We start from the raw sequence: 25,655 nt of genomic DNA on the forward strand, positions 1-25,655 counted from the left end.
GTCAGTTTTGAACATGTAGAAGTCCCTAGAGAACTAACAATCAGGCAGCCTTCCTGACTGTGGAACACTGCATCTGAGGGCTGCAGAAGACCACACTGAAATATGCAGGGCTTACACTGCATAAAACCTTATAGCACTACATAAAACAGTTCATTACTGGTTTCTGGATTCAACATAACAATTAACAGTGTAAAGGAAACTGATAGCCAACCAGAAAAACACAAAAACTTCAATAATGTTACATTAGTACTGTGGTTAGAAACAATGTACAAATTGAAACCCCTAAATGAACTGTTTTTTGTTTGTTTGCTGTTTTCATTTCCATGACATCATTACATGATTCTCATGTCACATTTGCTAGACCAAAGGTTTAGTCAATAAACTCACACTGTATAAATGTAATTTATCTACAAATAAATGAACTGCTGCTTTTATCTATTGAAAGGTGAACTTCCAATCCTCTTACAGTCACAGAGTTCAGTGACATTTGTCCAGCTACAACAAAAAACACAAGCTGCAAACTATTCTAGGTCATATTGATACCTTCTAAAGAAAGATCAAGACACTTTGTTGATGCTTGGCAATGACAGATATAGACAGTACATAAAAAAAGAAACCCACATAGATAAACTATAAATAAACTGTTTAAAAAGAACTCCTAATAGCACATTCTAAAAGACCTTTGCAACCTTTCACAGTTACTTATGCCCTTTTTCTAGACTGCTTGTGACAAGTACCCAAAATGAACCCAACACATTTAGATCCTATAAACTTGAAATGCTTTAATGCAGAGCAGCTTCCCAACAGCAGAATTTCAGACGGCATTACAGTCTCCCCATCTGGAGAACAGGAACCCCCCCCCCCCCCCCTCAAAAAGAACAATACATTGCTGGAACAAGTCCACTTCAAAACCCTTCCTAAAACTACAAACAGTCATCTGCAGAACCAAGTTTCAATATCAAGCCATCATCATCACAGGATGCCAATGAGCCCAATCTGAGAAAGGACCAACAGCTGCAAGGCAAGAAGTGTTAACCAGACAGGCAGGCTAAGGGGGGGAAGTATATATATATATATATATTGTCTGTGAGTTCTGTGCGCTTCATAAGGGGAATAGCTTTGATTTTAGCTGGAAGCCAGATAATTCTCCGAGACCCAGGTATCATGAGATCAGGTAGAGGCAAAACATCTGCACTCTGTTCTCTGCCTCCACTCTGGTGTCTCTGGGAAGAGCAGAGCTGCAGTACACAGTGTGCTGTGCTGCTGCTACACTGCACCGGCTTACGCTCATGTCAGGAACCTAAACATTATTAAGATATCTACTAAAGTTTTCACTTCCCCTGCAATGTTTGAGATGAACTCTGTGTAGCACTGTCTTCGGGAAAAACAAAGTGATCAATACGAGAACACATCAGCCTCCTTTGGACAGACCAATCAATGCTAGAAAGAACCTTGCCCAGGGCCTTATGCAAATAGAAGCACGTCCTGTAACCTGGGGAGGGAACATGCGCAATACATCAATGGGATTTGATAAAACCTTACAGCTATATCAGCTGCAGCCAGTAAATATGTAATGATGAATCCCTGAAGATTCAAGTGAACTATTAAACTAGGTAGTTTCAACAGCAAGCTGCAAAGGAACTTTTTTCAAATCCTTACACACAGGCATGAAGATAAAAAAAAAGGAAGGACAAAAATCAAAATCATGGCAACATTCATGTGCATAAAAATACTGTAACAATCTGAAAACCTCGTCCAAGTCTTTTCACTTCCATCATTTGACAACTGGATTAGAAACATGATTAATGTAGATTACTTACTAGGTAGTATTACCTTTAACACATAATGCTGGAGAAATGAAGACAATCACAATAAGAAGGCACTTTAAAAGAAGGGCCTTCGCTTCCTTTTTTTATCTAAACACCTCCAGGAACATTCAATAAAACAGCAGCATTTATTAAACCTCAAGTAGGCACCTGTATTTTTTGGGGTCAAATTCCTCTTTTTCATTTTAATTGTAATATTTGGTATTACACTGTCACAAAGACGGCCGGAGTGGGTGGCGTCAGACCAGATGCAGGAAATAAACAGACAGAGATTTGGGGTTTGGTGAAGCTGAGCGAATGCTTTCGCTCAGCATTTAATAACAGAACAGAAAATAAAAGGTTTGAACAGACAAAAACACTGGACACGGCACTTGCGCCAAAATAAATAGACAAACAAAACGTACTAAACACTTAACAAACGGTGCATGGAGAGACAAACAAACACGGTGAGTACAAACACTTCTAGATTATTATTATTATTATTATTTTACTTCACGTTCTCCTTCTCCTCACCCGTTCTCCACTCTCGAACACCCAACCCCGAGTGACAGAAATGTGCATCTATATATACTGTTGTGCTGGGATTCAATTACTAATTAATTATTCACTTGAATCCCAGCACGTGAATTAATTCTGTGCAACCCCGTGCTCGCATATTACATTTAACCAGCACGTGAAGTGATTTGTGCTCTCCTCGTGCCTAAATACAAATCTACACTTTTTAAATACACGTGAAACACAGACCCGTTTATATCCCGTGTACTAATCTCTATACACCAACATTAACACACGCACGCAACATACAACATATAACACACAAATGCACACAGGGGCGGGGCACATTGCCACATACACACACATGTATTTGGATGACCAGGTGAATTAATGTTGAGGTTACAGTATTTACCGGTATGCAGTACATGTCTAAACTGTAACTTATTTTGTAATACATACAAAATAATAAATACACACATGTATTTACTCAGCGAGGAATGTTGCTTAATCTTAAACTATATGTACAACTAATTTAAATATTATAATTGTAATATTATACTTGTTAACAATGATGTCCTATTTTTTCTAGAGCAACCACTGCTGGCAATGGTGAGTCTGTATTGCAAATGCAACAGGTGACAGGATAAGGTATAATGCAGTCCACAGATATTGACAGGCAGGCATAGCAGCTTAATCAAGCTTATAGAGAGCCCACTTACCTTGTATCTGTTTCAGAACATGCATTCCTTGTTTGGAAGCTTCTACCGATTTCAGATAACAGCCGCTCTTACTTACCATTAGGATTCAACCCCTAAAGTCCATGGCCATATTTGCTTCAAAGAAAGCAGAGTGATAATTCCACTGACACTCATGGAATCAAACTGAAAGCGGCTGCACTAATACTCTGGAGCTACTTAAGGAGGGCCCTCAGTCCTATGAAGTGGCGAGGGGTAAATGTGTGAATGGAACATTTCACAGCAGAAACTACACAGCACACTGCACTGTACTGATGAAAATGCATTTGCATCAGTAAGGAGTTATTTTAAAATAATGTGATGCTCTGTGGATCGATTGTTTGACCTTTTATTTGATTTATTAATATTAAAATAAATATTTTATTGTGTTGAGATTTGTATTTGTTTTACATGACACACTATGTTATAGATACACACTGTTGCATCCTGGTATTTCACATGCCCCTATTGCAGCTAAATCACTGAACTAAGTTTGATATACAACACAAGAGTGGATTAGGTGCCAGAAAGCCATAGTAAGTGATTAGGTAAAATACAGTTTTCATCTGTATTTACAGATGTATTACAGATATATCTGCATATTACAAACGCAAGCTTAAAAACATGCAGAAAAATAATCAAAAAAGAAAAAAAGTATGTTTAAAGTAAATTGTTTAGCAATCACGATTCCCATGTATGTATGTACATATGTTTATGTACATAAAATATAAGCATTCTTATTACCACAGAAATACAATTTGCCTTGCAAAGTACACACTGACTAGACCATAAACTATCCGGTTATGCCAAACCATACCCAACTGTGCATGCAACATGAAGAACCCATTTCCATCCGTGCAACTGGACTGCAATGCCAAAATCAATTTATTGGGCTTAGTCATTTATTGCATGTATGTATTTGTTTTGTCAGGATAAAAACTCAACTTGTCCAATGAATCCTATTAATTAAAGATTAAATAAAGTAATAATAAATGTGTCTTCGGGTTTATATTTCAATTTGACAGCAGATCGTTACCAAACCTTACACTGACCTTGGAAAGCAGGCCAGGTACTGTAAAAGGAGCAAAGGGAAGTTTTAGTTTGGCAGCTTCCGTAGGACTTGCTATAATGAGTCAAGTGTTTTACGGTTTAACATCTTATTGTACTACCTTGTATATACATGTAAATCAATCAATAAATGACAAATGCATTGTGGATTTCTTGCTTTGTTAGCAGTTTCTGACTGTTCCTCTGGATATGGTAGCTCCTGGTTCAATTCCAGCACAACCTTATTATTCTGTGTCTATTTCAAATGCATAGTCACTGCTTGTCAAGTTCTTGGCTGTTCTAAAAGTGAAATGGTTTAAAACCTGTTTTGGTTTCTTGGGTGTCTTTGCTGTGATTTGTTTGTCTGTCGAATTGTTGTTCTTTTTATTCTGTTGCTGGCAGGAATTTCCCATTTCCCAACAGCTGTTTGTACAGTAAGCAAATCAACAAGTGCCAGAAGAGGGGACTCCAGCAGCCACTTGGGCTGCTTTTAAAGGCAGCTGAAATGTGGTGTGCAGTTCTTTAATGGCAGAAGTGAATGGGAAAGGCAGTGTTGTCACATTGTTAACAAAGAAAACGACGTGTCAACATTGTTGATGTTATTAGTAGTAGGAAAATAAAGCAAAACTACACTACAAGATCTGCATACACACTCGTGTATGTTTTACAGTGAAACCTTACCAGTCTGATTCAATGTTTGGGTTGAATGTTTGCTACCTATTTTGGGCTGCTTGATAAAAGTCCACCAACAGTCCAAAGCACCTATGACCATTGTTCCATAGTCCAATTTCTGTGTTCTTGTGCATATTTTATCCTTTTAGTCTTGTTCCCCTTTCTTAACAGAGGTATTCTTACTGCAACACATCCTTTAAGTCCTGATTTCAAGAGTGACCTTCATACTGTTGATTTGATGGACAACGAGACCTGTGCCTTCTGCCAGTTCTGTTGTCAATTCAACGCTTGTCTTCTTTCTATTCCTTAAGGATATTATCTTCAAGTATTGCTCATCCTTGTTAGAAAGCTTTTTGGGTCTTCCAGTCCTGGGTTTGTCAATTACAGATGATGTTTCTCTGTACTTGTTGATTATGCTTCGGATATCACGAGTGATGCGAGCTATTTCACACAATGTTTTTCCTTCTTTATGCAAGTCAAAGTTGTTACAATAGCAGAAAACACTAGTGGAGGCTTTGAGTAAATTGTTGATGCTAATTGTGTCTATTTTCTTATGTTGCGTGATTGATGTGTTTAGAAGGCTACTGTCTGTATTTCAATTTAATACCGGTATTTAAAATATATCTAGAGTTTCTGGGTTTTTTTAGGCAGGAATGTACCTGCCTTTAAATGCTTTTTGCCGACTATTTTTATTAAAAAGTGAAACGAGATGATTAAATAAGACTTTCTACTGCAGCGAATAACGTGCAGACTGAGGGCGGCAGAATAAAATGAATTGCTCTGCATTTTAAGTAGTGCCTTTATAATGCAAACACATAATGAATCATTGCAATTATTATCAATTTTATTTGACGAGTTTACCCAGGGTGGTGTCTTGGTTTTATGTAACAGTTATTGTTGTAGCTACAACCTCCAAGCAGCGAGGGTAAAGAGCTCATCACTGTGGTTTTAGGAATGTATAGGAAGACAAATAGTGGAGCTTATTTTATCATTATCATTTTCCCATGATTAAATTAAGAAACTGAGATGGTTTAATGATGCTAATTACAGCATTAAGTTAGAAATAAAACCCAACAACCAGAAACCCTAAGTATCCGTTCTGGTGTATTTAGAACCATCTAACATTTGCATTTGAAGTAAGTGTGATACTTCAAGGTTTATTTCAGACACTGCGTGATTGACACTGATAGTTGAGTTGAGGGTTGTGTCGAGTTCATAGGGCTGCAGTTTGCAAGAAGCCTCGCAGCTGGCCAATCACATTAATAGAAGTCAAATGCATATTCATGAGTATAAGTCACAACATGTGTGTATATATATATATATATATATATATATATATATATAACCATGGAACTAAATATTGCTTCTTGTGTATCACGTCTTAGAATGTAGAACATGTTTTCTATTTTTAACGCAAATTCAGAAAAGTAGAACCAAAAGAATATATAGTCTACAGAAAAGCAGGCACAGGTTCACACCTGTGGACTATACGCACATGTTAAATGCCCTTTATTCACATGTTAAACAAAAGCACAGATTTGCTTAAATTGGTAACAGCTAACAGCTAACTGTGTGTGTGGTTCAGTCAAGTGTTGTTGTGAATTGGACACTTGCTTAAAAGTTGTACTGCTTGTTTTCATTTAAAATGCACTAGTAAGAAAAAGTGCAAAGATAATGTGGGATGAACGAAGAAAATGTTGATGAATGACCTGTACTGTTTGCTAACTCGCTCTGCTTGTTAAAGGCTGAAAGAAATGGTACTTTAGAGGTAAGTCTTTTGTTTATAGAGAGGATGCACGCTGATAGGGTTGATGGTAAGGTCATTTTTAATTTTATTTTACAGATTAAACATTGCCATTGCTGTGGGGAGCTCTGAATTCAAAGATGGCGAAGCTACTATTGTGGCGCCAATGTTACCAGCTGGCCACTGAAATGTGAACAACAAATACGCTCTGGAACACTCAGAGATTAGAGAGATTATTAATTCAACAACATAACACACTGACAAAGACTTCACAAAGTCAGTCTACTTTTAGTACTATTTATTTTTAATGTATGAAAAACAAAATCAGAAAGTACTAAGAATGTGAGGCACAAAGGTTAGCCACATTTTAATATCTGCAAACCCTATAATGCATTCAGTCTCAAACACTAAGTTATCATGTAAAAAGAATACATACATAAATAAGCATAGTATACCTCTAACATTTTTTCAAAACCCATCCCCTTTTCATAAACTGATGCTACAGAAAGAGGCTCCCATGCTACAGCTATCAATAGCTAGTCTCGCAACAGCTTTCAGCCACTGGCAACTGTCTTCATGGTATGTCTGGGGCTCACAGAACTCTTTTGCCCCTGTGTAACGATTCTCAGGCTGTCAGAAGCAGTTGGGTTTTGGGTTGCTACCTGGCAGTGTCAGGCAAGGTCGAGAAGGTCCACAAGAGGTTAAAGCAATCCCACTCTCCTGCAGTCTCCCTAACCCCAGAGAGCCATTGCACAGGACCGCTCATCTCTTATTACCCTGTGCCTTGTCACCACTTTGAAGTATTACAGGGGGAAACGTTATTCACTGTCAATACCATCTGTCTCTTGGAATTAGTTTGTAAATATATATGTTTCCATAGTATTTAATAACCTGGAGCACAGGTCCAGCTCCACTTTATATCATAACATAAAACTTTTGAATATAAACTTAACTCGTTTTAAAATGACAAACTTTTATTTTGATATGTTCGATTGAAAATAAGAAGAATATACCAGTCTAGTGAGCTCTTATAATTAATATTTTCTTGTTTTATTTTTTCTGTGTTCATTTTTTGTTTTTCTCTGAAACGGATGAAAAATATTGTGCTCCCCTGGTATTTCACAATTTGTACCCTTCATTACAGTCCTTGATATTTCATGTTTATATATATTTATATAACTGAATAAAACATTAACCACCAAAAAGACATGTTAAAACTGTTTTCCTAGCATGTCCAGACTTCCTTCCAGAATGCAGAAGAGCTTTTTATTTCTCTAAGTGCCCTGTTGTGTTGTGCCGTGCCCTCATTTTTGCCACTCAGAGGGGGATAGCATGGCAGGCAGCTCTGCCGTATTCCTAACGTTCTCACTGTTGCCTTCTCAACAGGGTAGCTGGTTATTCATTTATTCTTTCGCCCAGTTTTAACTCACTAGGGAAACTCTGCCCTTGTAAACGAGATGCTCTGTTTCAAGAGGTGCTCCTGGTTAAATGAATTTGAAATACAGATAGAAATGTGCCTTTGGTTTCTACAAAACCCCAGGGTTGCCTATTTTCATAAATACGTTATAACAATTTCTCTTGCTATCTACCATGTACAGTTTTTCTTTTCTTTTTTTTTTAAATCTACTGCTTGGCGTTGCCCTGTCCTTGTATCTCTGTAGCTTTGCACACAGCCAAAAGGTGCCTGCATACAGTGCCTTGCGAAAGTATTCGGCCCCCTTGAACTTTGTGACCTTTTGCCACATTTCAGGCTTCAAACATAAAGATATGAAACTGTAATTTTTTGTGAAGAATCAACAACAAGTGGGACACAATCATGAAGTGGAACGAAATTTATTGGATATTTCAAACTTTTTTAACAAATAAAAAACTGAAAAATTGGGCGTGCAAAATTATTCAGCCCCTTTACTTTCAGTGCAGCAAACTCTCTCCAGAAGTTCAGTGAGGATCTCTGAATGATCCAATGTTGACCTAAATGACTAATGATGATAAATAGAATCCACCTGTGTGTAATCAAGTCTCCATATAAATGCACCTGCACTGTGATAGTCTCAGAGGTCCGTTTAAAGCGCAGAGAGCATCATGAAGAACAAGGAACACACCAGGCAGGTCCGAGATACTGTTGTGGAGAAGTTTAAAGCCGGATTTGGATACAAAAAGATTTCCCAAGCTTTAAACATCCCAAGGAGCACTGTGCAAGTGATAATATTGAAATGGAAGGAGTATCAGACCACTGCAAATCTACCAAGACCTGGCCGTCCCTCTAAACTTTCAGCTCATACAAGGAGAAGACTGATCAGAGATGCAGCCAAGAGGCCCATGATCACTCTGGATGAACTGCAGAGATCTACAGCTGAGGTGGGAGACTCTGTCCATAGGACAACAATCAGTCGTATACTGCACAAATCTGGCCTTTATGGAAGAGTGGCAAGAAGAAAGCCATTTCTTAAAGATATCCATAAAAAGTGTCGTTTACAGTTTGCCACAAGCCACCTGGGAGACACACCAAACATGTGGAAGAAGGTGCTCTGGTCAGATGAAACCAAAATCGAACTTTTTGGCAACAATGCAAAACGTTATGTTTGGCGTAAAAGCAACACAGCTCATCACCCTGAACACACCATCCCCACTGTCAAACATGGTGGTGGCAGCATCATGGTTTGGGCCTGCTTTTCTTCAGCAGGGACAGGGAAGATGGTTAAAATTGATGGGAAGATGGATGGAGCCAAATACAGGACCATTCTGGAAGAAAACCTGATGGAGTCTGCAAAAGACCTGAGACTGGGACGGAGATTTGTCTTCCAACAAGACAATGATCCAAAACATAAAGCAAAATCTACAATGGAATGGTTCACAAATAAACATATCCAGGTGTTAGAATGGCCAAGTCAAAGTCCAGACCTGAATCCAATCGAGAATCTGTGGAAAGAACTGAAAACTGCTGTTCACAAATGCTCTCCATCCAACCTCACTGAGCTCGAGCTGTTTTGCAAGGAGGAATGGGCAAAAATGTCAGTCTCTCGATGTGCAAAACTGATAGAGACATACCCCAAGCGACTTACAGCTGTAATCGCAGCAAAAGGTGGCGCTACAAAGTATTAACTTAAGGGGGCTGAATAATTTTGCACGCCCAATTTTTCAGTTTTTTATTTGTTAAAAAAGTTTGAAATATCCAATAAATTTCGTTCCACTTCATGATTGTGTCCCACTTGTTGTTGATTCTTCACAAAAAATTACAGTTTCATATCTTTATGTTTGAAGCCTGAAATGTGGCAAAAGGTCACAAAGTTCAAGGGGGCCGAATACTTTCGCAAGGCACTGTATCTGAGAGTCATGATCAAAGAGCAGTTGTGATCTCGGGCGGATGCCCCTTGTTGATGCATGAGTTATGCTGATTTTAATCAGAGGTGCGAACCACAATCTAATCCACAAACTTCGGCTCAAAGTTTCATCACGAGGCGGCGGCTGGAGCGCCTCCAAGAAAGGGGGGCTGGCTCTGTTCATTGGTGAAAATAGGACACTGCCATTCTGTACTGTCTTTGGAGTTGCTTTGTTCCTAAATTTAACTGTTCTGATTGAAGATTACCGGAAGAAGACTGGCTTTTTAGTTTTTAGAAGAAAATTAACCTTACAACCTACAACCTAACCTTACAATCTATTTCTCTACCACACACACTTCTTGAATGCTTTGCTGAAAACTCTTCCTATGTAAAATAAGAATATTTTACCATGTAAATGGACTCAACTCAACGTTTGTTGTATAATTATTTTGTTCATACATTACAGCAGATACATTACGTCTGAATCTAAATTAACCACACAAATTTTTTTTACTATAATAACTTTCTCCCCATCACAAGTGTAATTTATTCCCAAACTCCCGACACTGATGTCATGCACGTTGTTTTTTTTTTTTTTTTAATGTTGTTGTTTTAAAATGTCTTTTAACCAGGATATCATGTTGTAATTGTACAAAAAGAGTAGCCCTTACGACTCCTCCAACTATCTGTCAGCTAAATTCACTGCTGCTTACAATGTTTACTGTTCATCGTTAATGTCCTCATTCCAGAAAGCTCAAGATGAAAGCTAGTTAAAGACTTATCTAGACAATGTTAGTTACATCGAAGACAAGAGGCAGTTAGTTAACAATTCCACAGCAGCACTGGAATTAAGTGAAAGCTAGTTAGTAACACATGATTGAAACTCAATGCGGGAGCAAGAGAACACAGGAACAAAATAAATAAAGTATTTGATGCCGACCCTACTTTTTAATACACTAAATATGCACCAAAATGCAGTACGTGCCTTTTACTGATCTACTGGTCTCACATACAGTACCAGTTTTGTGTTCTACAGTACCTGTAAAGCTTGCACTAACATACACTATTCAGCTGTGACATGTTCTGCAGTTAACTGAATCAGTGCCAATATGCAGTGTAACCTTGCATGTTTATTTTTTTATTTTTTTTACTGCATTACCTATACTGCAGTGCTGCAGTTTATCTGGCCACAACTCAAAATTCCCAAACCGGATTCTGTGCATATTCCCTCAGAACAAAAGAGAGCTGACAAGATTCCACAATCCAGCGGTCGGCAACTCCGCTTTACATATTGCAGGTATTCGTAATCCGTGTCCTCGGCAGATGCCATAGATACGGACACACACACACTCATGAATTGAGCAATCTTACATAATTCCTTATATAATGCAGACATCTCATCCCATCAATGCGTTACTAAGCACATTGCAGTGGGATGCTGGAGTAAATCCTGCATCACCCCACATCTTTACACAACTCTCACAATATGAGTAGCCAAGAATTAAACTTTTAATGACTCTTGTCATAATGTTTTAAGTGAGACTGATATGTGTGCCACCCTGTGTGTAGTATGTCACAGCAGTCTGAGAAAGGGCTCCTCCATTGTGAAATGAAATGAAATCAAGAGCAAACCCCTGAACCTCCAGTGTCCTGACATGTGAGAATAGACACCGGCAGAGCTTTTAGCTGCTCTTTGATGGAACTATAATTAGTCTATATACTCAATGCAGTTTTTAAAGAAATAAAATTGCAATAAAAAGAGTTCAGCGCTACCAAACACAGAACACATCATAAAACAAAGCACATGAAATAATCTGGATGCTTTTGAAGCGCCTGCTCAGAAAAGTGTATTTAACTGAAAAGGGGCAATAATTAACCCAAACCCTCTACAGATTTTATTTTTCTTTCTTTCTTTATGGTCAAATGTATCCTTTTTGTTCCCACACTCCCTGAACACACATATTTGCTATATAAATTCAAAAAATAAAAAATAAATTCTAGGATGTGTGCACGACAGCAGTGTATGAAAATCTCAGAAATCCTCTTTTTGTTTGCTGCAGATAAGACATGTGCAATGCTTTTCTGACAAGGATCATGCTAAACTAAAGCTTCGTGACCCAGCACATTTCCCCACTGTTAAGTTTACACTGCTTTATGAAGGGTGCATGGGATGTACCAGTGGCTGTATTATATCCTTCAGCCCAGGCATTCAAGCTCCTGCAGGGATTTTTTTAGTGCAGGGACCCTGTTCCTCACTAAGACCATCTTGTCTCCTTGACAAAGCTCCTTTCTAACTTCTTACTTACTGGCTACTTCCTGCACGATGGCATGCAGTTGTATAGGGATGGGGGACGACTTTAGCTTAGCCTGGGATAATTTCACAGGCCCAGGGCACTCTGACCCCCATGGCCCTGGGGTCAAAAGTCAAGTTTTGTTCGTAGACATCTGCGTGCACGAAACTAAAGGGAAAACAAAAGTAGAGAAAAATCCACCAGTGTGATGGGGGGAGACAAGCAGATGGGAATGTCAGAGTGGAGAGCCACACAGCTTCCATCTCATGCCCTTTGCTCACACGTTTGGGAGGCCAATCTTAAAAAAAGAAACTCCAATACAGTACCGTGTATGCTTTATAATAAAGCTACTTTATATAAACAAGGCAATGCTCAATACACGCTGGCTTTCCAGTTTGTTTCTCCAGCACAGACTCGAAGAAAAGCTACTGTAGCAGTCAGCTTTACTGTTTATTACTGAATATGCATATTGTATGCAATTTGTCAGGGATTCACCAAGTTTATGCTTCTGTTAAAATGAATAGCTTTTAGATTGAAACATGAATGTTTTTAATGATATGAGCAAGCAGGACTTCAATTTCCATGTTTGTATAAATGATTTTAACAAACAGAACTAAACCAAAAGCCAACCACATTTCATGTTCATAACTCACAGCTCCAAAACAAAACCAGCAATATTTCACTGAATATGCGTGCATTAAAAGCAAATACCTAAAAGAAAGGTTAATTATTAAATGTGACAAGGGTTTTCTAAAGCTTGTTAACATGCACCTTCATCATCCCCCATAAATACTTGGTGATGGCTCTCTGCAGTTGGTATGATAGTGTTAAAAATGCAGCGTGAAGGAGAGACCACACAAAATACTACACCAGAGCTAGTTATGGACAAAGCACAGCGTGAATATTTAACACATTAAACACACAAAAAAAAGTTTGGGATAACGAAGAAAATGCTCACACCTTATTTCAATGCAACTCAAGGAAAACGAACCTGGCTGTTGCGTAAACTGTCACTGCGTTAACTAAACCTAGCACCTACCGTACTGACAAACTGCAAGCACAGTGTTTTTATATAGATGATAGATTGTAGGATAGTTTGCTAACGTAATACCATTACACCATGATGAGAAAGCTATTTTGCATTTCTTTGTCAGTTAAAAAAAAAAAAAACCCATCCACTCGTTTAAATTTTCCTTTTACTTTTGAGATGTAGAGGAAGTAAAAATCTGCCCGAGGATAAGGATGAACTGGATTATTTACAGAAGAACCGAGTCCTCAAAGAAACTGAATTGTATTTATTTTTAATCATTATCTGGTTTCCCCCATAGTATCTAAAAGGCACCAACTCGGTGAGTGGTTATTTGATTTAAAATAATAAAAATATTTTTAAAAAAAACAAACAGATCAGCTTACCAGTTCTACGAATGAAAGACCACCATAACTGTGAGCAACAAAAAATATATTCTTCGCTGAAGATTTAGATATAAAGTTGTCCCACACATAGACTACATGCTCTTCAGGGGAACTGTTTTCCTGTAAGAAAAAAACAAGAAAAAGAAAGTTTTATTTACTGTTTTCGAAGTCTTAATAATGATTTTACACCAAATATATTTCAGGCAATAAAAAATAAAAATATGTGAAATGTATCTTTGTTTTATTTTTTATATTGAAAACAGCTGAGAAAATAGGAATGGTAACATTTTATTTACTATAGAACTCATTTAGCTTTGCTATAAAAAATCATTCAAGAGACATGCATTAGCATTTCACAACTTTGATTTCCAGTAATACCCCACATGAGTGAAATGCATTGTTCTGTTCAATTATGTGGGTTCTGGTTTTCATTAGGCAAGCATTTTCTTTGTGATCCACAGCTTATTGTACTTCTGAAACAAGTTCAGGCTGGTAAACAAGGTCTATAAATTCTGTAAAAATGTGGTACTTTTAATGCACCTTTATTAATTGCAGTTGTTGACAGCATGCACAACTCTGGCCAAACACAGAAGATTATTGCTTAACAAATACATAAACAATCATTCAATCAATACATAAATAAAGTATTTCATTAACTTGTCACCAAGTATGAACATAAATAGAGATCTTCAGGGCAATTCAAAAGACACTAAGTATGACAATAATACACACACTGTTTATAATTCCAGGCTGTTAACTGGAAATAAGGATGCACTTGTATGTACACACCCTGTTTTAGGTGCAAACTGTGTTCCTTTTTCTTGTGAAATATAAAAATAATAACATAAAAAATATAATCTTATTCTAACACCAGCAAGAATGGACATCCACAACTATCAAACACTCAATTGTAGTATATATATATATATATATATATATATATATATATATATATATATATGAATGCCAAAAGAAAAAACTGGAATACATAACAAAACATTACAAAACGAAGACTACAAACAGAGATGTTTGTCACAGAATTGAGTATGTGTCCTTTTCTGTTTATCTATCTCCATATATATATATATATATATGCAAGAGTGGCCTTACAGGGAGTCGCAGGTGGTTCAGGTACTGTATGCACAGTGATATTACAGTTTTGTAAAATGATTAGATTTACTGCAGGACAGACAGACAGGCATGTTTGAATCTGTTTTATTATATGAACAGAATAGCTAGGAAGAAAAAAGAGAATGTTACACCAGATCAACAATGAGCCCATCCAGAGGCACACTGACTGTATTAGTCAGTAATTCAGTATAGCATCAATGTGTTTCTAATGCTGCTGAAGAAACGCAGGTACAAGCCCTTATCAACTACGCACAGCTTCAAACACCTGGGCTTTCCAGAGCCCTTGTATATGATTGACTACCTGAGCTGATAACACATGGAATTATCTAAACAACATTTGCATATTTGTGTAATTATTTCCTTGGGTTAATTAGCTCCTGCAAAGCAGTCCACCCTTTGAGACTGCATCCAGTGACAGGTTCACATATTTTCTGTGCGGATGCCAAATTTGACGGGCCCCCTACTGCTAGCCTGTTGCCAGTATCTTAAGAAATGACTGGCAGTCCATTTTAGGCTACAGCTCGGGTTTTCCATCTTATTCCATACATTAGAACTAAAGGCACTGTTTCTCTTTGAGGCACCTCTGCATAAGTTTGAATTGCAGAAAGAAAGTGAATAGGTGAAAAGTACATGCTTACCATAATAGCATAAAACCCCTTTGTTTAAACTGTTACACATACTGTAGTACAGTATCTGCAATAGGATCACGACACTATTGTCATCTGTCAAAAAATAATATAAAAGCCATTGCCGTTTATTTCAAGGGTGTGCTTGAACAAACCTTTTATTTTTTTATTAATGGTTCCTCATACAAAATGTGGTCTGTATGTCAGTGTGACTGCCTATGTTGCACTCCACATGGTGAACACAATAACTGCCTTGAATTTCCACAAATCTTCCAGATTGCATTTGTGTCTAATCCAATAAACTGTTGGTTTTATACAATTTGTATCTTGTGCACTGCTTGCAAGTAGACATACATACATACAACAGGTAGCTACATACCGGTATATACTGTGTACATACAGTACAGATACATATAGTTTCAGGATTGGAGGCTGTTGAAAAGAGAGTCCATGTCTCCTGTTATCTGTTGTGATTGTTTTAAACATTAGGAAGACTTCTAGCTTTTATACCACTTTTAACGAACTTCATTATTTGTTTTTCAGCAGTCATCCAATTCTCAGGCTTTTTAGATGCAATATTTATTGATTTAAATTAGACTTTTACTGATTTCAATTTAATGATAATTAAACAGAGATTATTGTTCTTATATATATATATATATATATATATATATATATATATATATATATATATATATATATATATATATATTAAAACCTAAGAAAGAACTTGTTTCTAAAACGTACCCAATGACCATTTCCATTTTCATCATCAGAATTTCTTTCAAGCTTGTAAACTGTTCTGAATTATTCAAAAAGAATACGCCATTAAACGAAACAATATTTGTCATTGTGAACTTCAGACAGCTTTAGTTCACATATGACTGTCATTCCAGATTAGGTTTGCTCTCTAAACAGAAACGGAATTATCTTGCATACAACATTCAAGGTACAATTTCCAGACACTTGTTATCCAATACTAATCTGTTTGCCTTTTTGTTTTGCCAGAAAAAAAAACAAGGAATGGCTAATCTGAGCAATGCATCTCTATTGCAAGTCTGTGCAGAAGTTTCTATTAAAATGAATGTCAGCCTTGCTTTTCAACCCATTACCCCTTCAAATTCCCAAGTCCTTCAGAAATATGTTTGGATTTCCAGTTCCTCCGGTCTGTTTACACGGCCTAATGAGAAACAGAAATATAAAAGCGCTGTGCAAGGGCAAGAAAAATAACATTATGGCCAAAAAAAAAAAAGCTAAACCACAGGAAACAATGAATCCAACAGACTTCAACACATTTGACAAACAACTGCTAAGTATTTTGAATAACAGTTTTGGGTTCAGGAAGAACAAAGGTAAGCTGAGCGGCTGAAATGTTTCTTGTTTTGTACCAAATGGGTGATGTGGATACCGTCTAATCAAAGAGGAAGGGGCCTTCACTAATCAAGAAGATTATGTATGAAGTCTGAAGGTGTTTGTGTGTTTAAAGTAATACTCGGAAAATCCGGGACGCTGGGCAGAGTTAATAAGCTTTCAAATATTTACAATATATTTATAATAACATTTTAAACTGAAGATGTATGTAAAGCATAATAAGAACCATGATTCTATCTAAATCATGCCAAGGATCAGAACTTTGAATTCATTATAAAACAAAAATATTTAATAAAAAATGTAACAGGTATCATCTTCTGTCTTATGTGTTAATAACTTTGCAAACATACAAGATATGCATTTTACATTCAGAGAGGTTACTTAACTCTCCAATGAAGCCTCTATTGTCTTCTAAATAGCATCATGCATTAGTGATACATAAAACAAGTGTATTTAGGTTAAACAGTCATCAAATATAATTTCGACTCTGGAGAAGAACACGATACTCTCTGAAATCATTTAGAACACAAGTCTTTCTGAAAGCTTTTATTTTTTGACCTGTGTGTCGCATTATGGATCCACATTAGTATAACCAAGTCCATACTGCACATCCATTTTACTTACTGGTACAGGAGCTGTGAGATTTTAACTTGCAAATGCATTGTGTGTTTTAGTATTTTCTTTTTAAATATCCCCTTCAGTCACTGCCTGTATAATTGTAACATGTTATGTTTCCTATCTATGTATCTGTTTTATAATGCATAATGTTATTTTTCAAAGTTTTGGCAGGGCAACTTCTTGAACTCCATAGTGTTCACACAAACTGCTTTAAAATGTGTAAAAATGTAATTAAAAACCATGACCAAAAGTGATATGAAAAGTTGTTGCTGCTAAATAACTTATTTTAAAACTAATTAACAATGCCACTGTATCAATCTATTAAAGAGGAAGGGGGGATACATTTCACGTACTGAAACATTCTTAAAAATACAATAAATGATTACCATCCAGTGTTATCTTAATAACCTTTATGAAAGGTATGGAGCAATTAAAACAATAGAATGGGGTATATTTTAACTAGTGATCAGTGCCTAATCTACAATATGCCCAGATGCTTTCCTATTTAAATTAAATTAAATGACAATAAATTAAGTAAGCAGTCAGGAAATTCAATTAAACTTGGGTTCAAATGCTCAAACTTGCTTCTTCTGCCAACTGCAAGTAAATCTAATCAACAGTACATCTTAACTATTAGGGAATTGGTGCCTAGAAATCCAATGACAGTCAAAATATTATTTAAAGGGATTTTGCAGAGAGACAATGTGCCATGACCTCCTTAATATAGATCTATAATTCAATGTATTTATTTTTATAATTTCCATTGATTTCTATGCTGAAATATATATAGCCAACTAAGAAGCACATTCTTGCATTGTGATTGCCTAACACACTAATCAAAGTCCCAGACAGATTCCAGTAAGAAAAAAAGAGAAACGAGGGACAATTTATTTGGTCAATGTCAATTTCATACACTGTAACGCTGGACATAAATAGAACTGCTGACAAACATGTCTGGTTGCATTGATACAAATATCAGAAGAATGATTACATATTCCGTTTAGTTAAACTGCTTTAGGATTTTAGCTGGGAATGATTTGAATCAGCTGTTCCCCAAATCACATGCGGGGTCCTTAGTGATTTGAGTGCATTAAAATATCCTGGAATCATACAGGGCCAATACATTTTCAAATCTAAACTGATAAACTTTTTTTTGTCTTTCAATTAAACTGATCTGAGGGCTGTTGATGTGGTCACAGCTGTACTGCAGGAGCTGTTTCTTGCAAGCGTTTTCAGTGTAAGTATTGTATATGGTGCTGTACAGTACAGGCTGATATCCACCCACAAGAGGTAGGACTTCAGGCAGCTCTGACCTTGAGTGGGCTGTAAATTAGACTGTACCTCACAGCATTCTATACTGTATCTTTTATTTATAGGCTAGTTAAATAAACAGTACAGCTAATCTTAATGTGACACCATTGTCATCTGATACAAACGAATACAAAGTAATTTCAGATGGCTGTATCAGGGTCTAGTATATTATACATAGAATAATATACGAGTCAGAATATATTGTCACACAATAATATATCTCTCAAGTTGGTTTTGGCCATAAATTACCATTACCAGTCCAAAACCAAGAAGACGAGACATATTATTGTGTGAGGAATATTTTTTATTTTTAATAGACAAATAAAATCTGCATACCTTGTTTCCCCCACTGAATGCAAGTACGACATTGTGAGGTTTATGTCAGCAAGTTGTGTTTGTTTTTTTTTGTATTTTCGTTTTTCTGCTCTAATTTTTTTTAAAATATATTTATATACCTTTTAATATATTTCACAAATGATTGTAAACTGTAATGTACTTTAGTGTTAATTGGATTTATATGATTCTAATTTACTAAACTAAAACGTTCTTGTTGGGAGGCTTTCACTGACACAAATAACCACGTATATTGAGGTATATATGGAAGACAGAAACATACCTAATAAACTGCTGTTTACAGTTTTATAAGTCCTTGAATGTATTCTTCATAAAATATTCATCTGCAAACAAATACGAAAAAAAAAAATGGAAATGAGTTTGCCCAGGTCCTTCAATCTAAGACATATGCTGAAATTTCACTGCATTTCTCTGCAGTATCCATGCAATTCTTCATGTATGAACACTTGCTTATATTGCTGGTCAGTTTTAGAATAATGCATGAGGTTTTTTTTTTTTTCGTTCTTTAATACACCACCTTTGCACTAAGCTTACAGTAAAAAGTACTGGAGTAGATATCACATTACCATCTTGGGTAATAATTAGTTGATACAGAATGTTGCAGGAAAGACAACACTGTAACAAAGCCAGGAAGTCTTGCAGGCTGACTGGATAACAGAATAAAGATATCCGAGGGAGGGGGCTGTTCTATACTATAAAGATTATCAGGACCAGACTGTATAACACTAAGACCTTGCTGGCGTCAAGCTAATCTGACAATATTTGGTGGTGCATTGTTTCAAATCAATAACTAATTAACAAAGTACAAAAGAAGTTGCTCAGCTTTCTGAGATTCCTTGTTAGAAATGGCTTTTGGCTGCACATGGGCAGAAAGGTCATCTTAGTGACATCTCCACCAGTCTTTCAACATCCTGCCACCGTCAGATTAAATTACTTTTAGCAATTAATTGACACAAGTTAAAACAGAGGCACATTTGTTAGAGCTGGCTGTCAGATGACATGGTGAGCAGTTGTTTTGATATGAATTTCTAGCCCAGACCCTGGATCATATCTTTCATTTTTTTGGTTGACCTGACTGGAAGATTGGGAGCAACCTTCTAACTTGAACTCCAGAGGCCTCACCTTGGAGGCTTTCCAAGGATTGGATGTTGAGCAGCTTTTGAAAGGCATTCCACTGATGTTGAGGCTCTCAGTGGCGTGGGATGTGTTTGCACTCCGCAGTGCTGGTAAAGGAGCTGCCACCTACAGTACGCTCAAATACTAATACCAGCCGCCTCACACATCCTGGGCAATGAAAACTGATCATGAAATCTGTACAGGAGGAATTCAGCTTTCTTGTTTTTGTATTTTAGCGCAAGGACAGACATTAAGAATATTCTTTTTAAAATGTAATACTCAAATATTCTTGCATTTTGAATTAGCTGGAAAACAAACATATAATTAATACCATTTTACTGAGCAGAAGCAGCACTTAACCGATTTTAAAAACACTTCCTATAACAGTATTAAATGATAATAGCATTTAATGTACTACAAATTGTATCTGTGATTCATCAATTTAGTTCATTATTCAATAGTTCAGCTTTTTATGCAACTTACTTATGAAAGCATTAAAAAAAATGTATATGTAAAAATAAATAAACAAATACATTTATCTTGGAGACTACACTTTCACTTGCCCAAGAATGGCACAAACAAATAACCTGTACCCTTTTTGAAAATTACTAATATGTAAAAATATATATATATAAAAGTGTATAAAAGCATATATTTAGAAATAACCCCAGCCAAACAGAGTATATTGTGCACTGAAGACAAGTCTGCTTTGATTGAAAGCAGTCTGAATCAGCAGATTTCTGCCATGCTCTCTCAAACAAAGGTGACACAATAATGCATACATCTCATCTCAAACAGGCTTGGCATTTAGAACAGTATGTTATAACTCCACTGACATTTAATCAGACAGAAATAAATATGGAAATAAATAAATAATACACATGGGCCAGCACACTTCAAAGTAGAAAATGAATTTTAAAAACATTTTCAAAAAACATAATCCATGTCTTAAGAAAGAAAGAAAGAAAGAAAGAATGAAAGAATGAAAGAAAGAAAGAAAGAAAGAAAGAAAGAAAGAAAGAAAGAAAGATCCTACAAAGGATGGGGTCCTTTATATTATTGATGAATGCCACAAGAAGAAATGCAAAAGTATTATTATCTTTTACAGAAACCAATGCCTATAAACGCAAGTCTGAACTTTCTGCTGATTGTCTTTATATCCTTAGGATTGGTTTTTTTTTTTTTTTTCAAACAGCAGAATTCTAATCCTGCCCAGTCAGACCCAATGGAAATCTTTGGAAGCTTCTTAAGCCATGAATGTCTTTTTTGTTCATGGTATTCCCTCGCTTGGCTGGCAGAAAATAGGTAACTGGATTAGTGCTAAAATTCAGAGTAAAGTGAACTCCCAAACTTCTGTATAGCAAGTGCTAAGAAACTCAGCATCACTAAACATGAACCAATGGACTGTGATCTTGGAAAGACTAGCGATTAGGCAAGGTTGGGAGGTTAGAAACTATGAACTAAAGGCTAAAAAGTAAGATTGGTAAAAGCAGTTAAGGGCTTATTAATGTGTGTAAGGAACTGTACTAATCAACTCAGCTTTATTTTCTACTTGCTCACAGCAGCCCAACCCATAATATGCAGGTGGTCTGTTTCTATTTAATTAATAAATAAATAAATAAATAAAAAGCACAAATAAAATAGCAAGCTTGATTTATTAAAAAAAAAAAAAAAAAAAAAAAAGGGGGCTATACGGCAATAAATGATGAAAAACTCACTGTTAAGGAGTTGGCTGATTTCTATGCACCCCTCACCCCAATCATAAAGCAGTGCCTAAAGGGAATATCTAATGAGAATTGGGATCAAATTGGTACAATTATCTTAAAAAGTTAAAAAGGATTCTCTAATTTGAAGCACAGGGAAATGCATTACGAGGCTAAACATTTACTTTGTCACGGCTCAGTTGTGTTCCCTTCCTGTTGATGATGATACTGTTCATGTTTAGGCCAGCTGTGGGTGTGCAATGTTTGGCTTTATGCTTCGAACAAAGAAGCCAAAAGAAGAAGAAGAAGAAGAAGAAGAAGAAGAAGAAGAAGAAGAAGAAGAAGAAGAAACAGCAACCAATGTCCTATACTAGAACTGTTACATAGTATTTATTATGCTGTCTCCTATATGAATGAATGACAAACAACGAAAGATGTGCATTGAATATGATTGCCAAGATGAGAGACTGTGGGCAGGCAAACATGACGTTTCCATCAATAAGGATAAGGCTCGCCGGCAGCGAAACACGCTGATTCCATACCGAACACCGAATGCTCATATACTGTACGCATCCCGAGCCCTGCTAACCATTTTCATAATTTCATGTACTCTTAGAGTCTAACATTGTTAGGCTGGATTTATTCTGGTCTGCCTTGTCAGTGAAAGAGAAACTAAATTTGCAGGTTTATTACTAATCTGTTGACATTTGCTGTCTTCACTCTCAAATGCGGCTTGGCAGATGTTTTCAAAAACAAGAATTCTGTCTTATTACAAAACATATTAAACAGCCTTGGCTGGCAGGCTTGTCTGACATCATGTTATTGCCCTGACTAAATCACTCCTCTGCTAAGCCATAATGTAGGCCAGCTAGTACATTATTTCCCAGTTAAGGAAAGATACAGTACAAACTAATAAAGCAAATGCTTTGATATCTAAGGATCTCAGCGGTCAGTGAAGATCACCCATTGTAGTGTTCATTAAAAACATATTGGTATAAAATTCATGAATGAGACAATCAGAAAAATGTAAAAGTTAAATATTAATATAAATAATACACACGCACAGGGACGCCTGACTTTGTTTAATAGTGTGTGTGTGGGGGGGGCAAAGGTAAAGAAGAACTGGGAAGCACCGGTAAACCTCATTCTTACTGTTCAATCTTTTTCAAGATTTGTTTTTTGTAACACTAGGCCTAAACCCACAAAATTGGACAGATGTTTCAACATAAAATATAGAATATCTACTAACTGTGCATTTATTAAGTACAAACACAAGTAGCGCCAAATGGCAGAACCAGTTCATGTGGCATATCTGCATGCTGTACAGTACCTATAATTCCAACATTCAGCTAATTAAAGGGAAGTGCGATACAAACGCAAACAATAACATGTACAAAATGTAATAATATGGCTTGTTTATTGACAGATTGTGGCAATGTGCCCCGCCCCTGTGTGCAATTGTGTGTTATGTGTTGTATGTTGCGTGTGTAAATGTTGGTGTATAGTCATTGGTACACGGGATATAAACGGGTCTGTGTTTCACGTGTATTTAAAAAGTGTAGATTTGTATTTAGGCACGAGGAGAGCACAAATCACTTCACGTGCTGGTTAAATGTAATATGTGAGCACGGGGTTGCACAGAATTAATTCACGTGCTGGGATTCAAGTGAATAATTAATTAGTAATTGAATCCCAGCACAATAGTATATATAGACGCACATTTCTTGCACTCAGGGTTAGGTGTTCAGAGAGTGGAGAACGGGTGAGAGAGAAGGAGTAAAATCGTCAGCGTAATTATAAATATAATAAGTGTATTCTCACCGTGTTTGTTCGTCTCCGTTTCACCTGTGTGTTAGTGTCTAGTCGTTTTGTCTGTTTATTTTGGCGTCAAGTGCCGTGTCCTGTTTTGTATTCCATTGTTCAAACCTTTTATTTTCTGTGCTGTTTTATTAAATGCTGAGCGAAACCATTCGCTCAGCTCCACCAAAACCCCAAGTCTCTGTCTGTTTACTCCCTGCTTCTGGTCTGACGCCACCCACTCCGGCCGTAGGACGCTCAGGCTCCTCCCACTCGGGCTGTGGACGCTCAGGCTCCTCCCACTCGGGCTGTGGACGCTCAGGCTCCTCCCACTCGGGCTGTGGACGCTCAGGCTCCTCCCACTCGGGCTGTGGATGCTCAGGCTCCTCCCACTCGGGCTGTGGACGCTCAGGCTCCTCCCACTCGGGCTGTGGACGCTCAGGCTCCTCCCACTCGGGCTGTGGACGCTCAGGCTCCTCCCACTCGGGCTGTGGACGCTCAGGCTCCTCCCGCTCAGGTACTGGAGAGGGCAGCGACTGCTCCTCTCCCTCTTGCTCACTGGAAGGCATCCCTCCCATGTCTGCAGCTAGGTAACCCAGCACCACAATGGTGAGGTCACGAACGGATGCCGGGTTGTGCTGTTGCTCCCAGTCCTCCCATCGTTTCCCATCTCGCATCTGCAGTGCGTGAATAACCATGGGGAGGTCACTGGCGAAGTTCCCCTCGGGGTGCACCAGCCAGTCCCATATTTCCCGGGACGGTGGGGAACCCGGTGGCAGTGGGGGTAGAGGGGTGGCTACTGCAGCTGTTGTTGTTGCTGCTGCTGCTTCTGCTGCTTCCTGCAGCTCTTTCTTCCCATCCTCGCTTTATTTTATTATTTTTTTTTCACAAAACCCCCTCTCCTGGTCTGACGCTTGGAGGCGCTATTATCCCACGATGACACCACGTGTCACAAAGACGGCCAGAGTGGGTGGCGTCAGACCAGACAGGAATACACAGACAGAGACGGTGGTGATGATGAGCTGAGTGCAATGGCTGCACTCAGCGTTTATTAACAAAATAAAAAGGTTTAACAGTACAAAAACAGGACACGGCACTTGACGCCAAAATAAACAGACAGACAAAACGACTAGACACTAACACACAGGTGAAACGGAGACGAACAAACACGGTGAGAATACACTTATTATATTTATAATTACGCTGACGATTTTACTCCTTCTCTCTCACCCGTTCTCCACTCTCTGAACACCTAACCCTGAGTGCAAGAAATGTGCGTCTATATATACTATTGTGCTGGGATTCAATTACTAATTAATTATTCACTTGAATCCCAGCACGTGAATTAATTCTGTGCAACCCCGTGCTCACATATTACATTTAACCAGCACGTGAAGTGATTTGTGCTCTCCTCGTGCCTAAATACAAATCTACACTTTTTAAATACACGTGAAACACAGACCCGTTTATATCCCGTGTACCAATGACTATACACCAACATTTACACACGCAACATACAACACATAACACACAATTGCACACAGGGGCGGGGCACATTGCCACACAGATATATAGACATAAGTATGTTAAATTAAAATATTCCTTGCTCGGCTTTGTTTTAAATGTAGTGCTGGATGCTAGGTAATGTTTTTCACGTTTTGTCATCAGACAATGCTGAGCTCAATTACCACAGCGAAACCTGCTGCTACGAGACTTTCGGAAAGTAACACTATTGCAGGACAATGCTTGGTGCTGATAGGTTAAAACAATAAGCACCTGCCCTCACATTGCAATGCTTAGTGCTAATTGGTTGAAACACTACACGCCAGCCCTCACACAGCCAATTCATGACAATGGGTGGGTTCACGGAGATCATTCTGTGCAGATTCTGTGCAGAATCTGACCAGTTTAGCCAATGATCTTCTAAGAATGATCTCCATAAACACACCCATTGGCTAAATTGGTCAGATTCTAAACAGAATCTGTGCAGAATGATCTATGTGAACGCACCCAATATTACAGGCAGTGCAGATCAACCATACACTGTGCATGCGTTAACAAGAGTACAGTTGTGTTCGGCAGTACT

General features: G+C 37.5%; 1 protein-coding gene across 4 annotated transcripts in view; it reads right to left on the minus strand.

Annotated features, from left to right (window-relative positions):
* The window catches only part of LOC117973461 (cotranscriptional regulator FAM172A-like), a 177,930-nt gene that overhangs the window by 72,660 nt on the left and 79,615 nt on the right, over positions 1-25,655 (minus strand). For all 4 annotated transcript variants that reach the window (XM_058985518.1, XM_058985575.1, XM_058985656.1 and 1 more), the window contains exon 8: positions 13,543-13,662. In XM_058985518.1, the coding sequence (XP_058841501.1) occupies positions 13,543-13,662 (120 nt within the window). The remainder of the gene's footprint in view (positions 1-13,542; positions 13,663-25,655) is intronic.

The sequence above is a fragment of the Acipenser ruthenus genome, chromosome 1 (assembly GCF_902713425.1).
Source record: "Acipenser ruthenus chromosome 1, fAciRut3.2 maternal haplotype, whole genome shotgun sequence".
NCBI classification, from domain to species: Eukaryota; Metazoa; Chordata; class Actinopteri; order Acipenseriformes; family Acipenseridae; genus Acipenser; species Acipenser ruthenus.